Here is a 21,919-nt window from a genome sequence, read left to right as displayed (position 1 = left end):
AACTGTTTTTGAAGGTAGCATCATCAGAACAGATGCGACGGAGGCGAAGGAACTGAGAGAATGGGATGGAGTCCTTACAGGAAGCGGGTTGTGAGGAGCTGTAGTCGAGGTAGCTGTGGGAGTCACACTGAACAATTTCTGCTTTAACTCCTCTCACTTCCTCCAAATAAAAAGTGTGGCTATGGGTACCCGCATGGGCCCCAGCTATGCCTGTCTCTTTATGGGGTATGTGGAACATTCCTTGTTCCAGTCCTACTCCGGCCCCCTCCCACAACTCTTTCTCCGGTACATCAATAATTACTTCGGTGCGGCTTCATGCTCTCGTCAGGACCTGGAAAAATTTATTAATTTTGCTTCCAATCTCCACCCCTCCATCATTTTCACATGGTCCATCTCTGACACTTCCCTTCCCTTCCTTGACCTCTCTGTCTCAATTTCTGATGATAGACTGTCCACCAATATCCATTACAAGCCTACCGACTCCCACAGCTACCTCGACTACAGCTCCTCACACCCCGCTTCCTGTAAGGACTCCATCCCATTCTCTCAGTTCCTTCGCCTCCGTCGCATCTGTTCTGATGATGCTACCTTCAAAAACAGTTCCTCTGACATGTCCTCCTTCTTCCTTAACCGAGGTTTTCCACCCACAGTGGTTGACAGGGCCCTCAACCGTGTCCGGCCCATCTCCCGCGCATCCGCCCTCACGCCTTCTCCTCCCTCCCAGAAACATGATAGGGTCCCCCTTGTCCTCACTTATCACCCCACCAGCCTCCGCATTCAAAGGATCATCCTCCGCCATTTCCACCAACTCCAGCATGATGCCACCATCAAACACATCTTCCCTTCACCCCCCCGGCGGCATTCCGTAGGGATCGTTCCCTCCGGGACACCCTGGTCCACTCCTCCATCACCCCCTACTCCTCAACCCCCACCTATGGCACCTCCCCATGCCCACGCAGAAGATGCAACACCTGCCCCTTCACTTCCTCTCTCCTCACCGTCCAAGGGCCCAAACACTCCTTTCAAGTGAAGCAGCATTTCACTTGCATTTCCCCTAACTTAGTCTACTGCATTCGTTGTTCCCAATGCTGTCTCCTCTACATTGGAGAGACCAAACGCAAACTGGGCGACCATTTTGCAGAACACCTGCGGTCTGTCCGCAAGAAAGCCCCAAACCTCCCTGTCGCTTGCCATTTTAACACGCCACCCTGCTCTCTTGCCCACATGTCTGTCCTTGGCTTGCTGCATTGTTCCAGTGAAGCCCAACGCAAACTGGAGGAACAGCACCTCATCTTCCGACTAGGCACTTTACAGCCTTCTGGGCTGAATATTGAATTCAACAACTTTAGATCTTAAACTCCAATCCCCCATCCCCACCCCCTTTCCGTTTCTTCCCCCTCCCTTTTGTTTTTTCCAATAATTTATATAGATTTTTCTTTTCCCACCTATTTCCATTATTTTTAAATCTATAACTGTAATACCCTGTCGTCAGTCTTCCCACCCCACCCCACCCCCACTAGAGCTGTACCTTGAGTGTCCTGCCATCCATTCTTAATTAGCACATTTTCTTAGATAATATCACCACCTTTAACACCCCTTTGTTCCTTTTGTCCGTGACATCTTTTGATTATCCGCTCCTATCACTGCTTGCTTGTCCCTACAACCACCACCCCCCCAACTTCCCTCCCCCCACCCCAACCTTAAACCAGCTTATATTTCACCCCTCTCCTACCTTTACTCAGTTCTGCCGAAGGGTCATGAGGACTCGAAACATCAACTCTTTTCTTCTCCGCCGATGCTGCCAGACCTGCTGAGTTTTTCCAGGTAATTCTGTTTTTGTTTTGGATTTCCAGCATCCGCAGTAGTTTTTTGTTTTTATCTCTGACAGATGTAGTTGACTGTCTCCCTTGACAGTCGGAGTCTCCTTCGGCACTGCACCTCAGTCATATTGAGGTAGCTGCTTCGCCACCTGTATACCCTGGCAACAGGATAGTGGCGTCTTCTATGGCCCCTTTCACCTTGGACTACCTCTTGGCCCTGTGCTCCTTGTGCCTGCGCCTGTACTCCCCTGAAGGCTGAATGTGCACTCCTGACCTCCTCCTCCTTCTAGCCCTCCCTCCTCAGAGGAGCTGCCTCCAGTGGACATACCCAGGCGAAGGGGAGGCCTTCGGAAAGCTGCAGGCCCGATAAAGATTCCTGACTGCAGACTGCTGACCTGAAGGTTCAAAGTACACAGAAAGCTGCTGGAATTAGTTCTGAACTGTTACAGATCACACAGGCAAGTTTAAAATACTTTCTCCAATAAATACTCCACAAAGCAGATTGATGACCCCATTTATCCCGCCCGTGAATGAGGCTCATAGAAAAGTCTGCCCGTTGCGCCCATGCGCCGACCCAAAGCTCACACGGGTGCCTAAAAATCACCATCGATTGACGACTAAAGGGCCTTAACTGGCCCGTTAATTAATGATGGGCGCAGGTTGGACTTCATTGCGTGCCCGCTCAGTGAAATATCGCAATGGCGTGCAGTGACGTCAGGATGCTCACCCGATGTCACCGTGCATCATTTTACACGCTGACGTGTGCCCCCCCCCCCAGCCTATGTCAAACTGAAAATTCTGCCCATAGACTGAAAGTAGCTTGGCAACTTCTCTAGGGTAGCAATTTCTAAGTGATATCAAAGTTCCATTTCTAGATGTTGACAAAGTTTGTTGATTAGTTGGAACAGTAGCCTGATTAAATTGTTTAAAGTTCCTCATATCAACTAGACAAACCTTTTAATGCAAATTTAAATTTATATTTGAGCTTTATCTTTGATAATTATGAACAGCATTAATAACTGTTAACTTTTATTGAGCACATAATCTAGGCTGACACACCAGTTCAATACTGAGAGAGTGCTAGATGATTGGAGGTCCTACTTTTGGATGAAATGTTAAAATGAGATCTCGTTTTCTTGTTCCACTGGTTCACATGGGTGTTGATGATTCCATTGAGGAACTGGGTATCTCAGTTGGTCTCAGTCAGCTTAGGCAGCTAAAGGAATAGCCTTATGTGGCTCAGTATTTAATTTTGCTTTATAATGCTCCTGTGAAGTGCATTGGGATTTTTAAATTGCTTTAATGGTGCTATGTAAATATAAGGTTGTTATTGTTGGCAGTCCCAGTCCAGTTTCTATAGCCTACTGTACAAATCTGCCTCTAACATTAAGACAGAATTAAGATGTAGGAAATGGGAGAATGTAATCCTGGGGCATTGGGGCAGAGATATATTGTTGGGCAAAGTAGAGGGAACTTTATTCTTTATTTGGATGTGTTATACTTGGCCTAGATGTGCCCAATGCTAAAATTAGGTGCCTGAAGTCAATTTCATATCCAAGTTGCCACAGTCCCTTTAGTAAGATGTGCTTCTACTTTCCACAGAAATCTGTTATGAGGTATTCATATCAAATATCTTTAGAGAGTCCATATATATGTTTGTTGCACTACTGTCATCAAGCCTCCCTATTCAAAAAATAAATCAATCAGGTTAGTCAGATACAATTTAACCTGCAAGGAGGAGGGGGGAATGAGATGCTAGTGTGTGCAGAGGTTTAAAACATGCAGCATGGGAGCAGAGTATGAACTGAAGACAAATGTAGGTCCCTTACAATCTGAAACTGGAGAATTTATAATAGAGAACAAGGAAATGACAGAGCAGTTAAACAACTATTTTAGTTCTGTCTTCATGGAGGAAGCACAAATAACTTCCCAGAAATGCTAGGGAACCAAGGGTCTAATGAGTAGGGGCAATTGAAGGAAATTAGTATCACTAAAAAACTAGTGCTGGAGAAATTAATAGGACCAAAAGCTGATAAATCCCCAGGGCCTGATAATCTACATTCCAGGGTACTAAGGAAGGTGGCCATGGAAATAGTGGATGGGTTGGTTGTCATCTTCCAAAATTCTGTAGATGCTGGAACAGTCCCAGCAGATTGGAGGGTGGCAAATGTAGCCCCGCTATTTTAAAAGAGGAGGGAGGGAGAAAACAGCAAGTTACAGACTAGTTAGCCTAACATCAGTTGTAGGGAAAATGCTAGAGTCTGTTATAAAGGATGTGATAACAGGACACTTAGAAAATATCAACCGGATTAGACAAAGTCTAATTTATGAAAGGGAAATCATGTTTGACAAACCTACTGGAGTTTTTTGAGGACGTAACTAGCAGAATAGATAAAGGAGAACCAGTGGATGTGGTGTATTCGGATTTTCAGAAAGCTTTTGATAAAGTTCCACATAAGAGGTTAGTGTGAAAGATTAAAGCACATGGGATAGGGATAATATATTGGCATGGACTGAGAATTTGTTAGCAGACAGGAAACAGAGAGTAGGAATAAATGGGTCTTTTTCGGAGTGGCAGGCGGTGACAAGTGGAGTACTGCAGGGATCAGTGCATGGGCTCCAGCTATTCAAAATATATATCAAGGATTTGAATGAGTGAACCAAAGGTAATATTTCCAAGTTTGCTGACGATATGAAACTTGGTGGGAATGTGAGTGGTGAGGAGGATGTAAAGAGACTTCAAGGTGATTTAGATAAGTTGAGTGAATGGGCAAATACATGGCAGATGCAATATAACGTGGATAACTGTGAAGTTATCCACGTCAGCAGGAAAACCAGAACGGCAGAGTATTATTTAAACGGTTATAGGTTGTATATCAATATTTTCCAAAGGGACGTGGGTGTCCTTGTACAGCAATAACTGAAAGCAAGCATGCAGATGCAGCAAGCAGTTAAGAAGGCAAATGGTGTGTTGGCCTTCATTGCAAGAGGACTTGAGTAAAGAAGCAAGGATGTCTTACTGCAACTGTACAGGACCTTGGTGAGACCACACCTGGAGTATTGTGTGCCGTTTTGGTCTCCTTACCTAAGAAAGGATATACTTGCCATAGATGGAGTGCAGTGAAGGTTCACCAGACTGATTCCTGGGATGGCAGAATTGTCATATGAGCAGAGATTGGGTCGACTAGGCCTGTATTCACTGGAGTTTAGAAGAATGAGAGGGGCTCTCATTGAAATGTATAAAATTCTGACACAGCTGGACAGATTGGATGCAGGGTTGATGTTTCCTCTGGCTGGGGGTCGAGAACAAAGGGCTCACAGTCTCGGGTACGGGGTAGGCCATTTAGGACTGAGATGAGGAGAAACTTCTTCACTCAGAGGGTGACAAACCTGTGGAATTCTATACCACAGAAGGCTGTGGGGTATGGGGAGAGAGCGGGAGTATGGCGTTGAGATAGAGGATCAGCCATGATCATATTAAATGACGGAGCAGGATCAAAGGGCTGAATGATCTACTCCTGCTCCTATTTTCTATGTTTCTCTACTTTGGACCTTTGATGAGGAACAAGAGGGGCAGCAGCAGCAAATCTAGTAGCAACTGCCTTCTCAGTCATCTACTGCTTCACCGGATGGATTGGAGGAACACAGAAGCTCCAGCTCAAAGGAGGCAATATCTCCAACACTGTATACAGACAGAAGATTGGCTTTCTGGATGTGACAGTGCCTTAGGAAGCTCAGACTTCCTTGGCAGTTGTTGCTGAATTGTTTCTCCTGGAACAAAACTTCCTTCCAAGTGGACCAGGTAGAAGCGCTTTGCTGGTGGCAGTCAAGTTCACCATATCCCTGAATTTCTTTGCCTCCAGTTCTTTCCAGGTATCAGCAAGTGACATCTATAGGGTTTCATAGTCTGCACAAACAAATGCATCTCTCAGGTGACTGATGCCATGTTTGCCAGGACTGCCACTTAGATCCACTTGGCTACTGATGAGGCCAGTCAGACACACGGGGCCCTCAGATTTGCTGCAGTGGCTTGGTTACCACCATTGGGCTGCTGAAGATGTGATTCAGGTTTTGGGCAGATTTGGGGGCACCCATTAGTTTGGACTAACAAAGATATTCGGAATAGTAGTGGTCTGCTGTACCTTGCACAACATAGTCGACTGGAGCTGATGGAGAAGGAAGGTAGGGACCGCTTGCATCTTTTGGAGGGGAAAGAAGAGGTGACACATCAGCAAGAGGAGGAGCCTGATGTGGCCAGGGTCCTTCAGCTGCTCAACGAGCTGCTGGAGATGTCTGCAATGGATTCACACACATGATTCAGATAACCTAAGTCTGTGAATCATATGGCAGTCCAATGCTAAATCCACTGTCTCCCAGACTTCAGCTCCTCCACCACCCCCCCACCCCAACAAAAAGTATTTCCACAATCGACAATCCTTCCATCTGCTTGACACCCATTGCTTGTCTCCTATTCTGATCATTTACCTCAAGGCGGCTGGCCATTTGACAGGTAAAAATAAACAATGGAGAAGACTGGACGATGGAGACTTGAAATAAAGTTTATGGTTCTTTAAAAATTACGATGTAATTAACATTATGACATACTTGTAAACATCCAAGTGATTCCCCTTGTAGCACTACAAAACTTTCTCTTCCTTTTCCTATTACTTCCACATGATGTTACCCCTGAGCCTTCAGCAGAGCTAAAGGTAGGCTGCTCATACAGATCCCTGACTGCTGAGATGCTCATGGCTGATGTCGTCTGGGCCTGGGCCCTGCCAAAGACAGCCCCATTTGTCCCTGTGCAGGGATAGTCAAAGACTTCGGACAAAAGAGACATTTACGGCTGTGAGTAAGAAGTGGTAGGTGAAAGGGGGGCCATCGCCCCATGGCATTACCATCACTATCAACATCCCGGGGGTAACCTTTGTCCAGAAACTGAACTGGACTAGGCATATAAATACTGTGGCTACAAGAGCAGGTCAGAGGCTAGGAATCCTGTGGCGCATTAGCCTCCTGACTCCCCAAAGCCAGTTCACCATCTACAAGGCTCAAGTCAGGATGGAATACTCTCCCCTTGCCTGGATGAGTGCAGGTCCAACAACACTCAAGGAGCTCAACACCATCCAGGACAAAGCAACCCGCTTGATTGGCACCACATCCACAAACATTCACTCCCTCCACCACCAATGCACAGTAGCAGCAGTGTACACCATCTACAAGATGCAATGCAGAAACTCAACAAGGCTCCTTAGACAGCACCTTCCAAATCCATGACCACTACCATCTAGAAGGACAAGGGCTGCAGACAGATGGGAACACCACCACCTTGAAGTTCCCCTCCAAGCCACACACCATCCTGACTTGGAAATATATCACCGTTCCTTCACTGTCGCTGGGTCAATACCCTGGAACTCCCTCCCTGACAGCACTGTGGGTGTACCTACACCACATGGACAGCAGCAGTTCAAGAAGGCAGCTCACCACCACATTCTCAAGGGCAATTAGGGATGGGCAATAAATGCTGGCCTAGCTAGCGACGCCCACATACTTGAATTAATAAAAATAAAATGGAACCATCCTGAGCAGAGCCCTGACTACCATGTGACCTTTCTCCATTTCCCCTCTCATGCCCATCTGCACTTCCCTGCTAGCCAAGAGCTGAAGAGCACTTTGCTACATTTAAGTGAGATGCTGGGCAGCCATTCCACCGCATGCTATCAAGAAAATTAAATTAGTTCAAGACCTGGGATCTGGGATAAGATGGTGAGGACCTCAAATGAAAGCTGAGATAAATCATCCACTTGGCACTCCTGGCTGAAGATGGTTGCAAATGCTTCAGCCTCGAATTCCACACTTGCATCTTGGGCTGCACGATTGTTAAGGATGGGAATGTTCATCATACTCCTCCTCCCATTAGTTTAATTTTCCACCACCATTGACAATGGATGTGGCAGGACTATAGATCTTTGATCTGATCTGTTGGTTGAGAGATTGTTTAGTTGTCTAGCATGCTGCCTCCACTATTCTATCACAGGTCACCCAGAGCCGATAGAATGTTTCCCTCAGCAACCTAGGATGGAAGAATGTAGATAGCTTAAACTCTGATCATTCTCTTTGCATATTAGCTTAGAACCAGGGAACTTTAGGACTGCAAATGTTAAACAACCCAGCTATAATGCTGAAGACTTGTGCTCCAGAACCAGCTGCACCTCTAGCTAGCTGTTCCATTCCAGCTACTGGTGTCTACCCTACAAAATGGAAAATTGCCCAAGTATGTTCTGTCTGTAAGAAACAGAACAAATCCAATTTAACCAATTTCTGTTCTATCATCTCTATGATAGAATTACTGTTCTGTTTCGATCATCTGCGAACAGATGGTAGCTGTTGTTGACAATGCTATTTTGTGGCAATTCACTGATGCTCAGTTTTGGGTTTGCCAAGACTGCTTAGTTCCAGATCCCATTACAGTCTTGGTCCAAGCATAAACAGAAGAATTGTGGGTCTAGATTTGATTGCCCCCAAAACTGGATGCAGGAATTATGATCTGTGATTAAGCTGCATCTGCTGAGTGAAATGCAGGCAAAACACCAAGTCCTTGCTGCCTGCTGTTTTACCTGATTGCAGTGTCCAGCCACGACTCACCACTCTGCTGATTGGCTGGACACCTGAGCAAGGGCCAATAATTTGTGTGGCTAGCACCAGTTAAAGCTAGCCTGCACTTCTTAAAGGAGAGGTGCATTTTGGGTGGAGCATGTGCTGACAGTTCTATGGGAGCTGAATCTAACCTGAGAAAGACAGAACAACGAGGGAGAAAGTGGGCTCCAAAGTTTTTGGATGCAGCCTTGGTGGAGGAGGTGCAAAGGAGAGATATCCCATATCCACAGGGGGCTAGGAGGCTGTCAAGTCATATCCTCAGAAGGCAGCAAGATCATATAGATATGGAGGTCAGTTTCAGAAGTCCATGTGGTGTGACAGTGCTGCAAGAAGCTCAGTGACCTCACAAAAATGGTCCATGCCAGTGAATGTTTCTTCAAATGCCGTATTCTTACCAAATGCACCACTTGCTTTAGACGCTGCTCAATCACGTATCTGCCACTAATTTATCAATCAGAACTCACACCTGACACTCACATGCTATACCACACCCTCACGCACTTAGCACTATTGCAAGCCTAATACCCACATCTCCTCATAGCTTGTACACACTTCAGCCATGACAATCACATCACCAAACAGCACGAAACTCTCTGACATGCTTCCGTCTCACTGGACAAGGTGACTCACAACCAGAGTAAGCAGGACCTAACCAGAGGGGAAAATGCATACCTAGATATCGTGACCCTCAAAGAGTAGGCGATGCTGGCTATTATTGGGAGGCCCATTGCTGAGGCCATGGCCAGTGGACTTCATCCTCATACGTAATCCTCCTCCTCACATTCCGCCTCCCCCTTCATCCCACATTCCCATCTGATTTACAGGCTGCAGATGCATAAGCATACACCTCTTACTTCACAACTTTATCTCTTCACTCTCTCGAGGTTGTCCTCCAAGATCATCAGTCTTCTCCACTGCAAGTTAGCAGCTTTCCAACAACCATGCTATAACCACTGAGATAGCATTACACAGGAGCACCAGGTCAGGTACAGGCACTAAGGAATTGCACAAAGGTGATTAGTTTAACTTTGTATGCAATATGGAATATTTAAATTTCCAGACTTAGTTTGGAATGTTTATTTTGTGGTGGCTTTTACTTTTTCATTGTAGCCAATTGAATGTTGTAATCGTCTAGTGACAGAGGGGATATAAGGTGTGAAACTGTTGGTTATTGGGGAACTAAGGTCGCAGTTACTAGTACCGCACCTGGATGATTTCTTGTACAGCCCTGGTGGAAAGGGGCTGTCTAAGCCACCTCCTTTATTCTTCTTCCTCTTCCTCATTCTCTTGCTCCTGAACTGATTTCCATATAGCTGGTTACAAGGGCTATCCTCTCATGATGGAAAGGTTATATAGTGTGCAGCAGACTACAATGAATTTCAACACCCACTCTGTCAAATACTGCAAGGCTCCTCCAGAGCAGTTCAAGCTGTAGAAGCATTGTTTCAACATGTCAATGATTTTCTCTGTCACATTTCATATGTACGCTGCGTAGGTTACACACTGACCATCATCAGCCTTTCGCACCTTGGGGAGCTCTTTGTCGCTTAGCCACCCTATGGATTGCAATAATAGCTCAAATGCAGCTGGCACAGTGGACTGCCACAGAATGAAGACATCATGCCAGGTTACTGAGCTCTGACTTGCATGATTCTGAGTATGGTCATACACCAGTTAGACTTGGAGGGAATCAAATCCCTTTTGGTTGCAGCATATGGTAAAGTTGACATGCAGCACCTAAAAAGCTATGTGTATGCAGTCAGTGGCACTCTACTGAGTGGGAAGCCTGCAATTCTAGCAAAGCTGCATGCTCACTCTGCCTGGCACGATAGAATGAAATGTAGTTTTCTCTCAATTAATGAAGTATCTTGCTGTCCTCCCTCATGGCAACAGTGGATGGCAGACTGCAAGATATTGCAAATAACTCCAGCCTCGAAGGAGCAAAGCACATAAAGGTTCATCACCATAGTCATCTTCACAGCTACTTGTCATGTGGTTTTGTTCTGCTCTGAAGTTGCAGTTGTGGCTCTAGCAGGTGGCAGATTTCAGTAAGCACTCCCTTACTGAAGTACAGATATCTCACATATTGTTCCTCACTGAAGTGCATGTAGGAGAATTGCTTCTTGAACATCCTGGGCAGATATGGCCTTCTGCCCTTCTTCCCTTCCTCTATCAGTAACTTGTCCTGTTGCTTGTGCATTCTGCAAGTCATGCTGTATTCCAAAGGGAATGCATACTAGTTCAATCATGTTTGGGAGCAACTGGTTTGTGTAGAAGTCTTAATGTCAGCAATAGCTTGAGCACCTGCCACAGCACTCCCTGTGGACGTTGGCAACTCGAAACAACTGTATAAAGTACCAAACACTTGCAGAGTCAAAAGCATCAGCCATAAAAAAGCAACCAGTAACAAACCTGTAAACAGTTGATAATCCCTTTAAATAGTGATGGTTGGAGATGGTCCTTCCTGCGTGTTCAGTTGTGCGAGTTGAGAGAGTGTTTGCTGATATCAGATTGGTATTGTACACTGATTGACGTCATGATCTTTCTGCACTGCATACTTCCAGTGATCGTTCACTGCACCTGTGCTAAAACCCTCATCAATATGGCATAACTCGCCCCAAACATGTGTGCATGCCACAGACACAACATTGGACACCAAACAGCACTTGTAATGCCTAAACAATGGGCGATACTGATCTAAATTTTGTACCATTGAATTACAGAACTGAGGCAAGAGCCTTGACACCATGGCAGCGTTTTGACCAAGTGTGGCACCAAGGAACTACAGTTTTACTTAAGCCAAGAAGAATCAGGATGGAAAACTGAGTGTGGTCATACCTAGCACAAAGGAAGATGGTAGTGGTTGTTGAAGGCCAATCTTCTTAAGGGCAATAAGGGATGAGCAACAGAGGCTGGCCTTACCATCGATGCCCACATCCCATGAACAAATATATCCAAAAACAACTTTTGAAAATTAACTTGACCCCAGACACCAGCATAAACAAAACAGCACATACATACACCAGTTTTCCCAACCCTGCCATTTCCCTCCCTTACACTCACTTATGCCTTCCCTCCCAGCCCACTCAGCCCCCATTCACTCACTCACTCATGCCCATCCTCCCCACAGTCCCTCACTCATGCCCTCCCACCCCTCTCAGCAACCCCCACTCACTCATCTCCTCCTCTTTCCACCCCTGCCCCCACCCTCCCCCCTACCTGGATTCCCCCACCTTGCCCTATGTGGGGGAGCTGGAGTGTAAAAGCAGTAATAGTGATAATGGATAAAAGGGAAACATTTTATAAATGAGACTTAATTCCTAAGCTTTTATAAAACACTGAGAGTGTGAGAGACAAGCAGCTGTCAGGCCCAAACCCTAGTCTCCGGATCCCAGCATCCAAGTCTCAGTCCCGCTCCTCCCTCTTCCCACTACCACTCACCACCACCACCCCCTCCGCCCACCCACTCTTCCCCAGTCCAGTGCCAGCGACTCTTGCAGTGGAGGCAGAGCAGGAAGACAGCCCACTGCAGGAAGGCCTCTACGGATTGTGCATGAGAGCAGCAGCTACTGGGGACGTGGCCTCTGCATCTCCCAATCACAGAAAACAAGTCAGATTGGCAGTGGATTAAAGAGAGAGGGGCTGATTGATGACTCCCCTGAACTTTAATCTCTCCCCAGATGGGGTGTCAAAAAAAATTAAAAGGGTGAATTTGTGATCTAAAAGTCAGAACTCTGCCAAACGGTGGAAATATCTTAGCCCTGCTTAAATCACAGTATTGCCCTCCTACAAAAAAGTGTTAATCTTTGGTCAGTGGGAAGTAGCTACACTGGTGGGGAAAAAGCTGGATCAAAAATGATTGAAAGCAGGCGTAAAGAAGGATAGTGGCAGCCATGACGAGGGAGGTGAGAAAGAAAAAAATTATTCTGTGGAATAGAGGCTGGGTTGGGGCAAGGAGGGTTGACTCTGTAGAAGAAAAGGAGAAAAAGAAAGAAAATAATGACGTAAAGTAGGGAGCGAGAACTCCCATAGAATTTATAATGTCAAGGTCATGGCATTGGGGAAGACAAGTTTGTAAAGATTAAGTGTAACACTTTTTTGTATGCTTTTCTTTGATTATTAGTTACTTCATTCCTTTCATGGTGAATTTTCACACATATAACAAAATATTTGTCTGCCTTTCACACAATTGACCGTACTATCCTCCTCCAATGCCTCTTTCATTTGGGTAGGACTGCCCTTGCCTGGTTCCACTTATCTATCTAATCATAACTGGCAATCACCTCTTCCTCCTCACACACCATTACCTCAGTTCTAAAAGGATCTAACCTTGGTCTCCAAGGCAAAATCATTCCAAAAATGTCAGGCTCAACATGGATGTTGATGATATCCTGCTCTACATCACCATCAGCTTTCTCGGCTTTTTCACTATTTCTAAATTGAAGGCTACTTGTCTGACCTCCAGTACTAGAGGAGCATAATTTCCTCCAACTAAATATTGGGAAGACTGAAGCCTTGTTGTTGGTGCCCCCAAAAAACTACTTTCCCTAGACACCAATTGCATCCCTCTCCCTTGAAAACATCTGAGGCTGAACCAGACTGTTCGCAACCTCGGTTGTTGTATTTGGCCCCAAGATAAGCTTCTGATCCCATTTGCACCATTACCAGAACTACCTACTTTTCCTCCATAATATCTCCTGACTTCACCTCTGCCTCAGCTTGTTTGCTGCTGAAACCCCCATACATGCTTTTTAACCTCCAAACCTGACTATTCCAAGCTATTCTGGCCGGTCTTCCTGTTCTACTCTACGTAGATAAAAGCAAAATACTGCGGATGCTGGAAATCTACAACAAAAACAAAAATACCTGGAAAAACTCATCAGGTCTGACAGCATCTGTGAAGAGAGATACAGTTGACGTTTTGAGTCTGTATGAACCTTCATCAGAACTAAAAAATATAGAAATGAGATGAAATATAAGCTGGTAGAGCGGGGTGGGTGGGACAGGTAGAGCTCGACAGGGGGCCAGTGATAGGTGGAGGCCAAGAAGAGACTGCCAAAGATGTCATAGACAAAAGGACAAAGGGGTGTTGATGGTGGTGATATTATTTAAAGGATGTGCTAATGGGGACATTAAGGGTAGAAAGCAGGACAAGCTAGTGGCAGATGGCCCTTGTGGGGGTGGGGTGGGGGAAGGGATCGAAATGGGCTAAAAGGTGGAGATGAAACAATAGATCGAAGTAAATTTAAAAATAGGTGGGAAAAGAAAAATGTATTTGTAAAAAAAATTATAAATTATTGGAAAAAGGGGGATCAGAAAGGGGGTGGGGATGGAGGAGAGAGTTCATGATCTGAAATTGTTGAAGTCAATGTTCAGTCTGGAAGACTGTAGTGCCTAGTCGGAAGATGAGGTGCTGATCTTCCAGTTTGTGTTGAGCTTCACTGGAACATTGCAGCAGGCCAAGGATGGACATGTGGGCATGAGTGCAGGGTGGTGTGTTGAAATGGCAAGCGACAGGGAGGTCTGGGTCATGCTTGCGGACAGACCGAAGGTGTTCCGCAAAGTGGTCACCCAGTCTGCGTTTGGTTTCTCCAATGTAGAAGAGACCGCATTGGGAACGGCGAATGTAGTAGACTAAATTGAGGGAAGTGCAAGTGAAGCGCTGCTTCACTTGAAAGGAGTGTTTGGGCCCTTGGACAGTGAGGAGGGGGGAAGTAAAGGGGCAGGTGTTGCACCTTCTGCGGTTGCATGGGAAGGTGCCATGGGAGGGGATTGAGGTGTAGGGGGTGATGGAGGAGTGGACCAGGGTGTCCCGGAGGCAACGATCCCTGCAGAAAGCCGCCGGGGGAGTGAAGGGAAGATATGTTTGGTGGTGGCATCATGCTGGAGCTGGCGGAGGATGATCCTTTGAACGCAGAGGCTGGTGGGGTGATAAGTGAGGACAAGGGGGACCCTATCATGGTTCTGGGAGGGAGAGGAAGGTGTGAGGGCTGATGCGCGGGAGATGGGCTGGATACGGTTGAGGGCCCTGTCAACCACCGTGGGTGGAAAACCTCGGTTAAGGAAGAAGGAAGACATGTCAGAGGAACTGTTTTGGAAAGTGGCATCATCAGAACAGATGCGACGGAGGTGAAGGAACTGAGAGAATGGGATGGAGTCCTTACAAGAAGTGGGGTGTGAGGAGCTGTAGTCAAGGTAGCTGTGGGAGTCGGTAGGCTTGTAATGAATGTTGGTGGGCAATCTATCAGCAGAAATTGAGACAGAGAGGTCAAGGAAGGGAAGGGAAGTGTCAGTGATGGACCATGTGAAAATGATGGAGGGGTGGAAATTGGAAGCAAAATTAATACATTTTTCCAGATCCAGATGAGAGATGTGAAGCGGCACTGAAGCAGCCATCGATGTACTGGAGAAAGAGTTGTAGGAGGGGGCCTGAGTAGGACTGGAACAAGGAATGTTCCACATACCCCATAAAGAGACAGGCATAACTGGGGCCCATGCGGGTACCCATAGCCACACCTTTTATTTGGAGGAAGTGAGATGAGTTTAAGGAAAAATTGTTCAGTGAGAGAACAAGTTCAGTCAGACAGAGGAAAGTAGTGGTGGATGGGGATTGTTCGGGCCTCTGTTCGAGGAAGAAGCAGAGAGCCCTCAGACCATCCCGGTGGGGGATGGAGGTGTAGAGGGATTGCTCGTCCATGGTGAAGAGGCGGCGGTTGGGGCCAGGGAACTGGAAATTGTTGATATGATGTAGGGTGTGAGAGGAATCGCGGATGTAGGTGGGAAGAGACTGGACAAGGGGAGAGAGAATGAAGTCAAGATAGCAAGAAATGAGTTCCGTGGGGCAAGAACAGGCTGACATGATTGGTCTGCCGGGACAATCCTGTTCGTGGATTTTGGATAGGAGGTAGAAGCGGGCCGTCCGAGGTTGGGAGACTATGAGGTTGGAAGCTGTGGAGGGAAGATCTCCAGAGGAGATGAGGTCAGTGACAGTCCTGGAAACAATATAGCACATCCTTTAGATAGTATCACTACCGTCAACACCCCTTTGTCCTTTTGTCTATGACATCTTTGGCAATCTCTTCTTGGCCTCCACCTATCACTGGCCCCCTATCGAGCTCTACCTGTCCCACCCACCTCCCTCTACCAGCTTATATTTCATCTCATTTCTATATTTTTTAGTTCTGATGAAGGGTCATACGGACTCGAAACATCAAATGTATCCCTCTCCGCAGATTCTGTCAGACCTGCTGAGTTTTTCCAGGTATTTTTGTTTTTGTTCTACTGTACATAGACTTGTACTCATCCAAAATTCTGATTCCTGTATCCTAACTTGCACCAAATCCTTCTATCACCCCTGAGCTCACTTGACCTACAGTGATTTCTGATCTAGGAATGCCTCAATTTTAAAATTTTCATCCTTATTTTCAGCTCCCTCCTTGGGCTTGCCCCTTCCTAACTCTTTAACTTCCACCAGCCCTAAACTATCCCAAATCTTTGCATTTCTCCAATTCTGGCCTCTTTGCAACTTGATTTTAATTGCTCCACCATTGTCTGCTGTGCTTTCAGCTGCCAAGGCCCTAAGTTCTGGAATTCTCTCTCTCAACTTCTTCACATCTCTTTGCTCTTTTGAAATGCTCCTTAAAATCTACCTGTTTGACCAAAAATTGGTCATCTGGCCTAATGTCTCCTTATACCTCTCAAATTTTGTTGATAATACTTGTGAAGTGCTTTAGGATAGTTTACTATGTTAAAATTGCTATATAAATGCAACTTATTGTTTATACAGGAAGATACCCAAGGGTAGAATATATAAAAACATTTCTTATTAAATATGTATTAATCTCCCACTATTTTATACAGCAGGGTTGTTGTTTGATGCATTACACCACAGCAGGGCAGTTGTGGAATGTAATTGCCCCAAGAGAGTTCATTGACTTCTCCTATACCACAGATTACCAGAATGGGCTGCTGTCTTGTGGTGAGTACATATAGCTAAGTTTACAACCTTCTCTTTTCTCCCTTTCCCTACAGGAACATGCGTCTTCTGCCGACTTCTTCCTGTGAATTCATAGTCAGATTGGGATTCAGGAAATGTGTGGATGAAAAGAAGTCATAAAGCAATTCACTTTCTCTAGAGCTTTATGATGTTGATCGTAGCACAATTGCAATTTTTGTTACATTATACTGCTAGAGGTTTTAACTTCAAAGACAAACAGCATCAAAGTTATTTCACCCGTTGCAAATTTATCAGCTATGGGCCACTTGCTTCCATTCATTTCTCGTGCAGCTATTTATTTATTAATCCTCAAGGCCTAGCTCTCCATTTTGTATATTTGCAAATGATTTGCTCCCAGTTTTCTTCAGGTAGGTGAAAAAAAGAAAATGTTGATTCTGATACTTTGAACACAGAATACTGCAACTCTCAAACAGCAAGGATAATTACTAATATAAAAGTTTGTTATACAAATTGTGCATCTCAGACAGCCTCACAAGGCGCTGGATTCCTGGTGTGCCCTCCCAATGGGCAAAGCTTTGTGCCAAGGCAGCACATTAGTAAAATTTGCTGTTCAGTTTCAACCCATCCCCACTTAAATGGATCTACTTAATACTATGAACAGAAACGAGTGTTTTATTCAGTTTTTTCTTAAAAAGATGATAAAAACAAGTTTTCAAAAGAATTCACCATTGTTTTCCCCATGTTATTTTTTCTGGTAATGTTAACTTTTTCAGTACATGTAATATAGTTTGGAAGAAGGATTTAGTTATTTTGGAAAGTAACGTTTTGAAATGTCTAATCATATTGAAGGACAATCTTTTTGTTAACCCAACACAGGAGTCAGTGTTGAATATGGGAAGGAGCAACCTAATTTTGTTCGTGGATTTAATTACCCATGTGGATGGTTTTGCATTCCTTTGAAGAGTGACCCTGACCATAGTCTCTTGACGGGCTTTATTCAGACTGATTTGCGAGGAATGCTGCCACAGACCGTAGTGAACACTGCAATGGCAAATTCATTAGTTAACTTCTACAATGAACTCCGGAATGCTTTGAAAACTTAGGTATAAACTAAAGCCATAACTATTGACAACCTTTTAAAGAATGTTTTTACTTGTAGTTCCTTGAAACGAGTTCCTTCCTACTGTGCCATAGAGCTCGGGTAGGTAATAAGTGCAATATTCTTTGGCTGCGGCCATGCTTAGTGTGTTTCTTCTTTTAATGTTCCATTTATGAATATAAAAGCAATATGTATATAAAAGCAAAATGACAATTTCAATATAATGATATTAGTCATTTTTTACTGCCAGTGGATTTATTCTGATCAAGGTGTACTATATTTTAATTCCATTATCTGAAATTCAAAGAACGAAATATTGTCGTTCAACAAATTAAGATCTGTTTAGACTACAGACTGAAAGCTGAAAGGCCACAAAATTCAAATGCATAGTGCCTGTAGTTTTGACACTGTGGGTGTCAGTTTGCCTCCAAAATGGCATCCGCAGTGTGATTGTGCACTTTCAATGCTGGCTGCACAGGATATCATTTTAATGAGCTTTAGTTTACGCATGCAGGGAGTGTCCACAGAAATTATACAGAATTGGCAGATCATGATGTTGATCAGCGTGTAATGCTGATTTGCTGCCAGCAGTGTCATTTTGAGCTCAACATTCCAAGTAACCTCTTAACCTCACACAACGGAACATATGTTCAGCAGCAGGAAGAACCTCCCATTAGCATTATTTAAAGGTATCAACTGCTTTCAGGTTAGACTGTCCTGGCTTCAAGGATTCTTCACAAACCGCTTGCCCCTACAAATGATGCAATTCTTTGCATCGTCCTTGGCATAACAGGGAGAATGAGGAGAGGCAGCACAAAGTAGACAGAAGGGCTCTTAGCAGGAGACCATACTTGTCCAGAATGTTCAGGGACCAATTCTCCTACCTGAACCTCAGACATCTCTGCTCCACTAAGGATGTCCTCAGTGAAGTCTGCTACCTGCCGTACCCACAACTACAACCTCAAAGCAGGGTGAGGATGACATAGCCAGTAGCTGTGAAAGTGACCATGTCAGTGAACTTTAGTGCCCTAGCTCTTCCTGGAACTTTCAACATCTCCCAGTCTGTCTTATGCTGTTGACAAAGGAAAACTACTGAGGCTCTGTATTCCACTTCTACAATGAACTCCTAAATGCTTTGAAAACTTGGGTCTAAATTAAAACAATAACTATAGACAACCTTTTAAAGAATTTTTTTTTTGCAATTCTTTGATACAAGTTCCTTCCTACTGTGCCACAGAGCTCAGGTAGGTAATAAGTGCACTATTCTTTGGCTGTGGCCAAATTCTCACTTGCCAGAGAGAAACAGGTGGAGAGAGCAGGCAACTTCATGAGGATTGTTCAAGTTGGCATTGACAGTACACATGACACTTTACTACTTTGTTACTACACAAGATAAGATTACATGGTGTAGAGGGTAACATATTAGCATGGGTAAAGGATTGGTTAGCTAACAGCGAGCAGAAAGTAGGGATAAATGGATCTTTTTTGGGTTGGCAAGCTGTAACAAGTGGAGTGCCACAGGGATCAGTGCTGGAATCTCAACTATTTATAATCTATATCAATGATTTGGATGAAAGAACCAAATGTATAGTAGCTAAATTTGCTGATGACACCAAAATAGGAAAGTAAGTTGCGAAGAGGTAGGTTGAGTTTCTGCAAAGGGATAAAGACAGGTTAAGTGAGTGGGCAGAAAATTTGGTCAATGGAGTATACTTTGGGAAAATGTGAACTTGTCCATTTTGGCAGGAAGAATAGAAAAACAGTATAGTATTTAAATGGAGAAAGATTGCAGAACTCAGTGGTAGAAGGATCTGGGTGTCATGATACATGAATCACAAGAAGTTAGTGTGCAGGTACAGCAAGTGATTAGGAAGACAAATGGAACGTTGGCATTTATTGCAATGGGAATGGAATATAAAAGTAGGGAACTTTTACTGCAGCTGTACAGGGCATTAGTGAGACTACATCTGGAATGCTGTGGACAGCTTTGGTCTCCTTATTTGAAAAAAGATATAATTGTGTTAGAAGCACGCAGAGAAGGTTCACTCGATTCACCCGAGGAATGAAGGCTTATTTTATGAAGAAAGGTTGAAAAGGTTGGACTTGTTCCCATTGGAGTTTAGAAGAATGAGAGGTGATCTTATTGAAACATGTAAGATCCTTAGGGGACTTGACAGGGTACATACCGGGAGGATGTTTCCACTTGTGGGAGAGACTAGAACTAGGAGACACAGTTTAAGAATAAGAAGTCTATCGTTTAAGATAGAAGTGAAAAGGAATTTTTTCTCTCAAAGGGTTGTTAGTATCTGGAATTCTGTTCCCAAGAAAGCAATGGAGGCTGGGTCATTGAATTTATTCAAGGCAGAGTTAGACAGATTTTTGACAGACAAGGGAGTCAAGAGTTATAAGGGCAGACAAGAAAGTGGAGTTGAGACCACAACCAGAACCACAGCAGCCTGCTCTCCCCATCTGCAGTTGAGCCACCATGTCAAACCAGAGGGTGGCTTCTCACCATTTAACTTGACTCCAGTGCACAACCCATACACAAAGCTATCTAGGTCTCTGCTGGTCAACTCCATTAGTACGTGCAAGGACCTCAGTCAGGCTTCAAATATTAGTGTTCCAAGATGCTATGGAATACTTTTTATTTTTTCCTACATTTGGGATATTAAAAAAATTAAATGTGCACAAGTAAATATTTTGTATTATACTTACTTATGTGCAGTGTATCTTTCTTCAAATATTTTTTCATTCCATACTCTTTCAAGTTGGTGATAAAAAGGAAGAAGAAAATGCTAAACCTAATGAAAACTGGAACTGCACAGTCAGTCAACCGCCTTCCAAAAGAAACAGATAGGCTTTCCTTCTTTCTTGGATGTCTTGTTGTGCTGCAGTGTCCAGAACTGATGTATATTGATCAGATCCTTTTTTTGGGAGCATATAGTTGACATATGCATCCAGAAAACTGTCAGTAAATCTCAACCATGAACAGAAATTGTTGATTCCATTCCCAGCATTGTCAAGGGGACAGAAATAGGTCCCATAAAGTCAAGTTAAAAGCAAGGAGCAGTGACATAGGCTCCAAATTAAAGAAAGAGCTGCAGGGAGCAGACTTTGAGTGAAGTGGACGTGAGAGAAGCCCTGAAGATCCGAGAACGCAGCCGAAGGTTGTTGACTTCGTGCTGCAGGCCATTGGGGCAAAGGTACCACTTTGGGGCAGTGTTGTTCTGCTTGACACACCCGAAGGTCTGAGATTGTGCTTGGAAATTGAAGCTTTAGTGTACTTGGAGATCCAGGGGAAAGGAATCTCAGAAGGCGAGATTGAGTGGGTCATGGTTGAAGCCGTCTGAATGGGAGCGACTTTTGGAGAGAATTCCAAGGGGGGATCTTCAAAGGTGGATATTGGAGACCCCCATGAGAAAGATGAGGTTCCAATGAGATTGGTCGGTTCACAATGTGACAAATGTCTGGGTGGATTATTGAGAAATCCATGGAATTGGATTTGGTCGCATCTATCATTTATTCTGTAGTGTGACATATTCGACCACAGTTCGCCTGTTAATTCACATGTACCTCATACTTACCTTGAATGTAAGATGTATAAGATGGATGGATATTGTAAATTGTTTTATCTTTCTGAACTTTTATTGTAAAAACTTTTTTTGTTCCAAGCCAGTGGGATTTTGTGGCTTTATTTGCTTAGTAAGCATCTTGAATATCAAACTTTGTCTACTTTAAATAAAATCTTACCAGTCCCTAACTGGATCTTACCAACAACTTAGGGGTCTGGCCAAGGATCATGACGATCTAATAAGATAGTCAGCATTTGATAGTTTTATTGTGTGTTTCCTCTGTCGGTACAATCCAGCAAATTCAATTTTATTTCCCAATTGGGTGCAGCTGTTTTATGAGTTTTTTGCTGTTTCACCATAACAGTGTAGAGAGTTTGAAAAAAATAAGACTAGGAGGAATGTCACCACGTTTATTACTAGGTAACACTGAATTCGGCTGTTTACTGTGTGCAAGTTTCAGATGGTTGCAGAAGTTAATGGCAAAACATTAGCATAACTTTTTAAATGTGTATTTGCTGTGTAAAAGAGGAAGAAACCTGATTGGTGCTGCATGGATTTCTATTTGAATGAACTCACTGATATTAAAAGATCTCCATCCTAAAATGCACCTTATTGATGTCGTTTTTGAAGAGCATCAGAATACATTTTACCTAAATAATTGTCAGTTTGTTTCAAGAAACTGACATTTTATTTTCCGTTGACCTGATGCAATCAAGAAACAGCTGAAGAGATGGGTTGCTGCAAAGTCAGTGGGCCCTGACAACATCCCAGCAATAGAACTGAAGAATTATGCTCCAGAACTAGCCGCGCCCCT

General features: G+C 44.3%; 1 protein-coding gene across 8 annotated transcripts in view; it reads left to right on the top strand.

The window, feature by feature from the left end:
- The window catches only part of stard4 (StAR related lipid transfer domain containing 4), a 37,148-nt gene extending 19,380 nt beyond the window's left edge, over positions 1–17,768 (top strand). For 5 of the 8 annotated variants that reach the window (XM_078566147.1, XM_078566181.1, XM_078566133.1 and 2 more), the window contains 2 exons: positions 16,338–16,455; positions 17,311–17,768. In XM_078566147.1, the coding sequence (XP_078422273.1) occupies positions 16,338–16,455; positions 17,311–17,537 (345 nt within the window). In that variant the 3' untranslated portion in view covers positions 17,538–17,768. The remainder of the gene's footprint in view (positions 1–16,337; positions 16,456–17,310) is intronic. The other 3 variants (XM_078566155.1, XM_078566164.1, XM_078566188.1) reach the window with 1 other exon arrangement.
- The last annotated feature ends 4,151 nt before the right edge of the window (positions 17,769–21,919 follow it).

The sequence above is a fragment of the Cetorhinus maximus genome, chromosome 2 (genome assembly GCF_964194155.1).
Source record: "Cetorhinus maximus chromosome 2, sCetMax3.hap1.1, whole genome shotgun sequence".
Lineage (NCBI taxonomy): Eukaryota > Metazoa > Chordata > Chondrichthyes > Lamniformes > Cetorhinidae > Cetorhinus > Cetorhinus maximus.
Note: the sequence above shows the minus strand (reverse complement) of the source record. Positions and strands in the feature narration are given on the sequence as shown.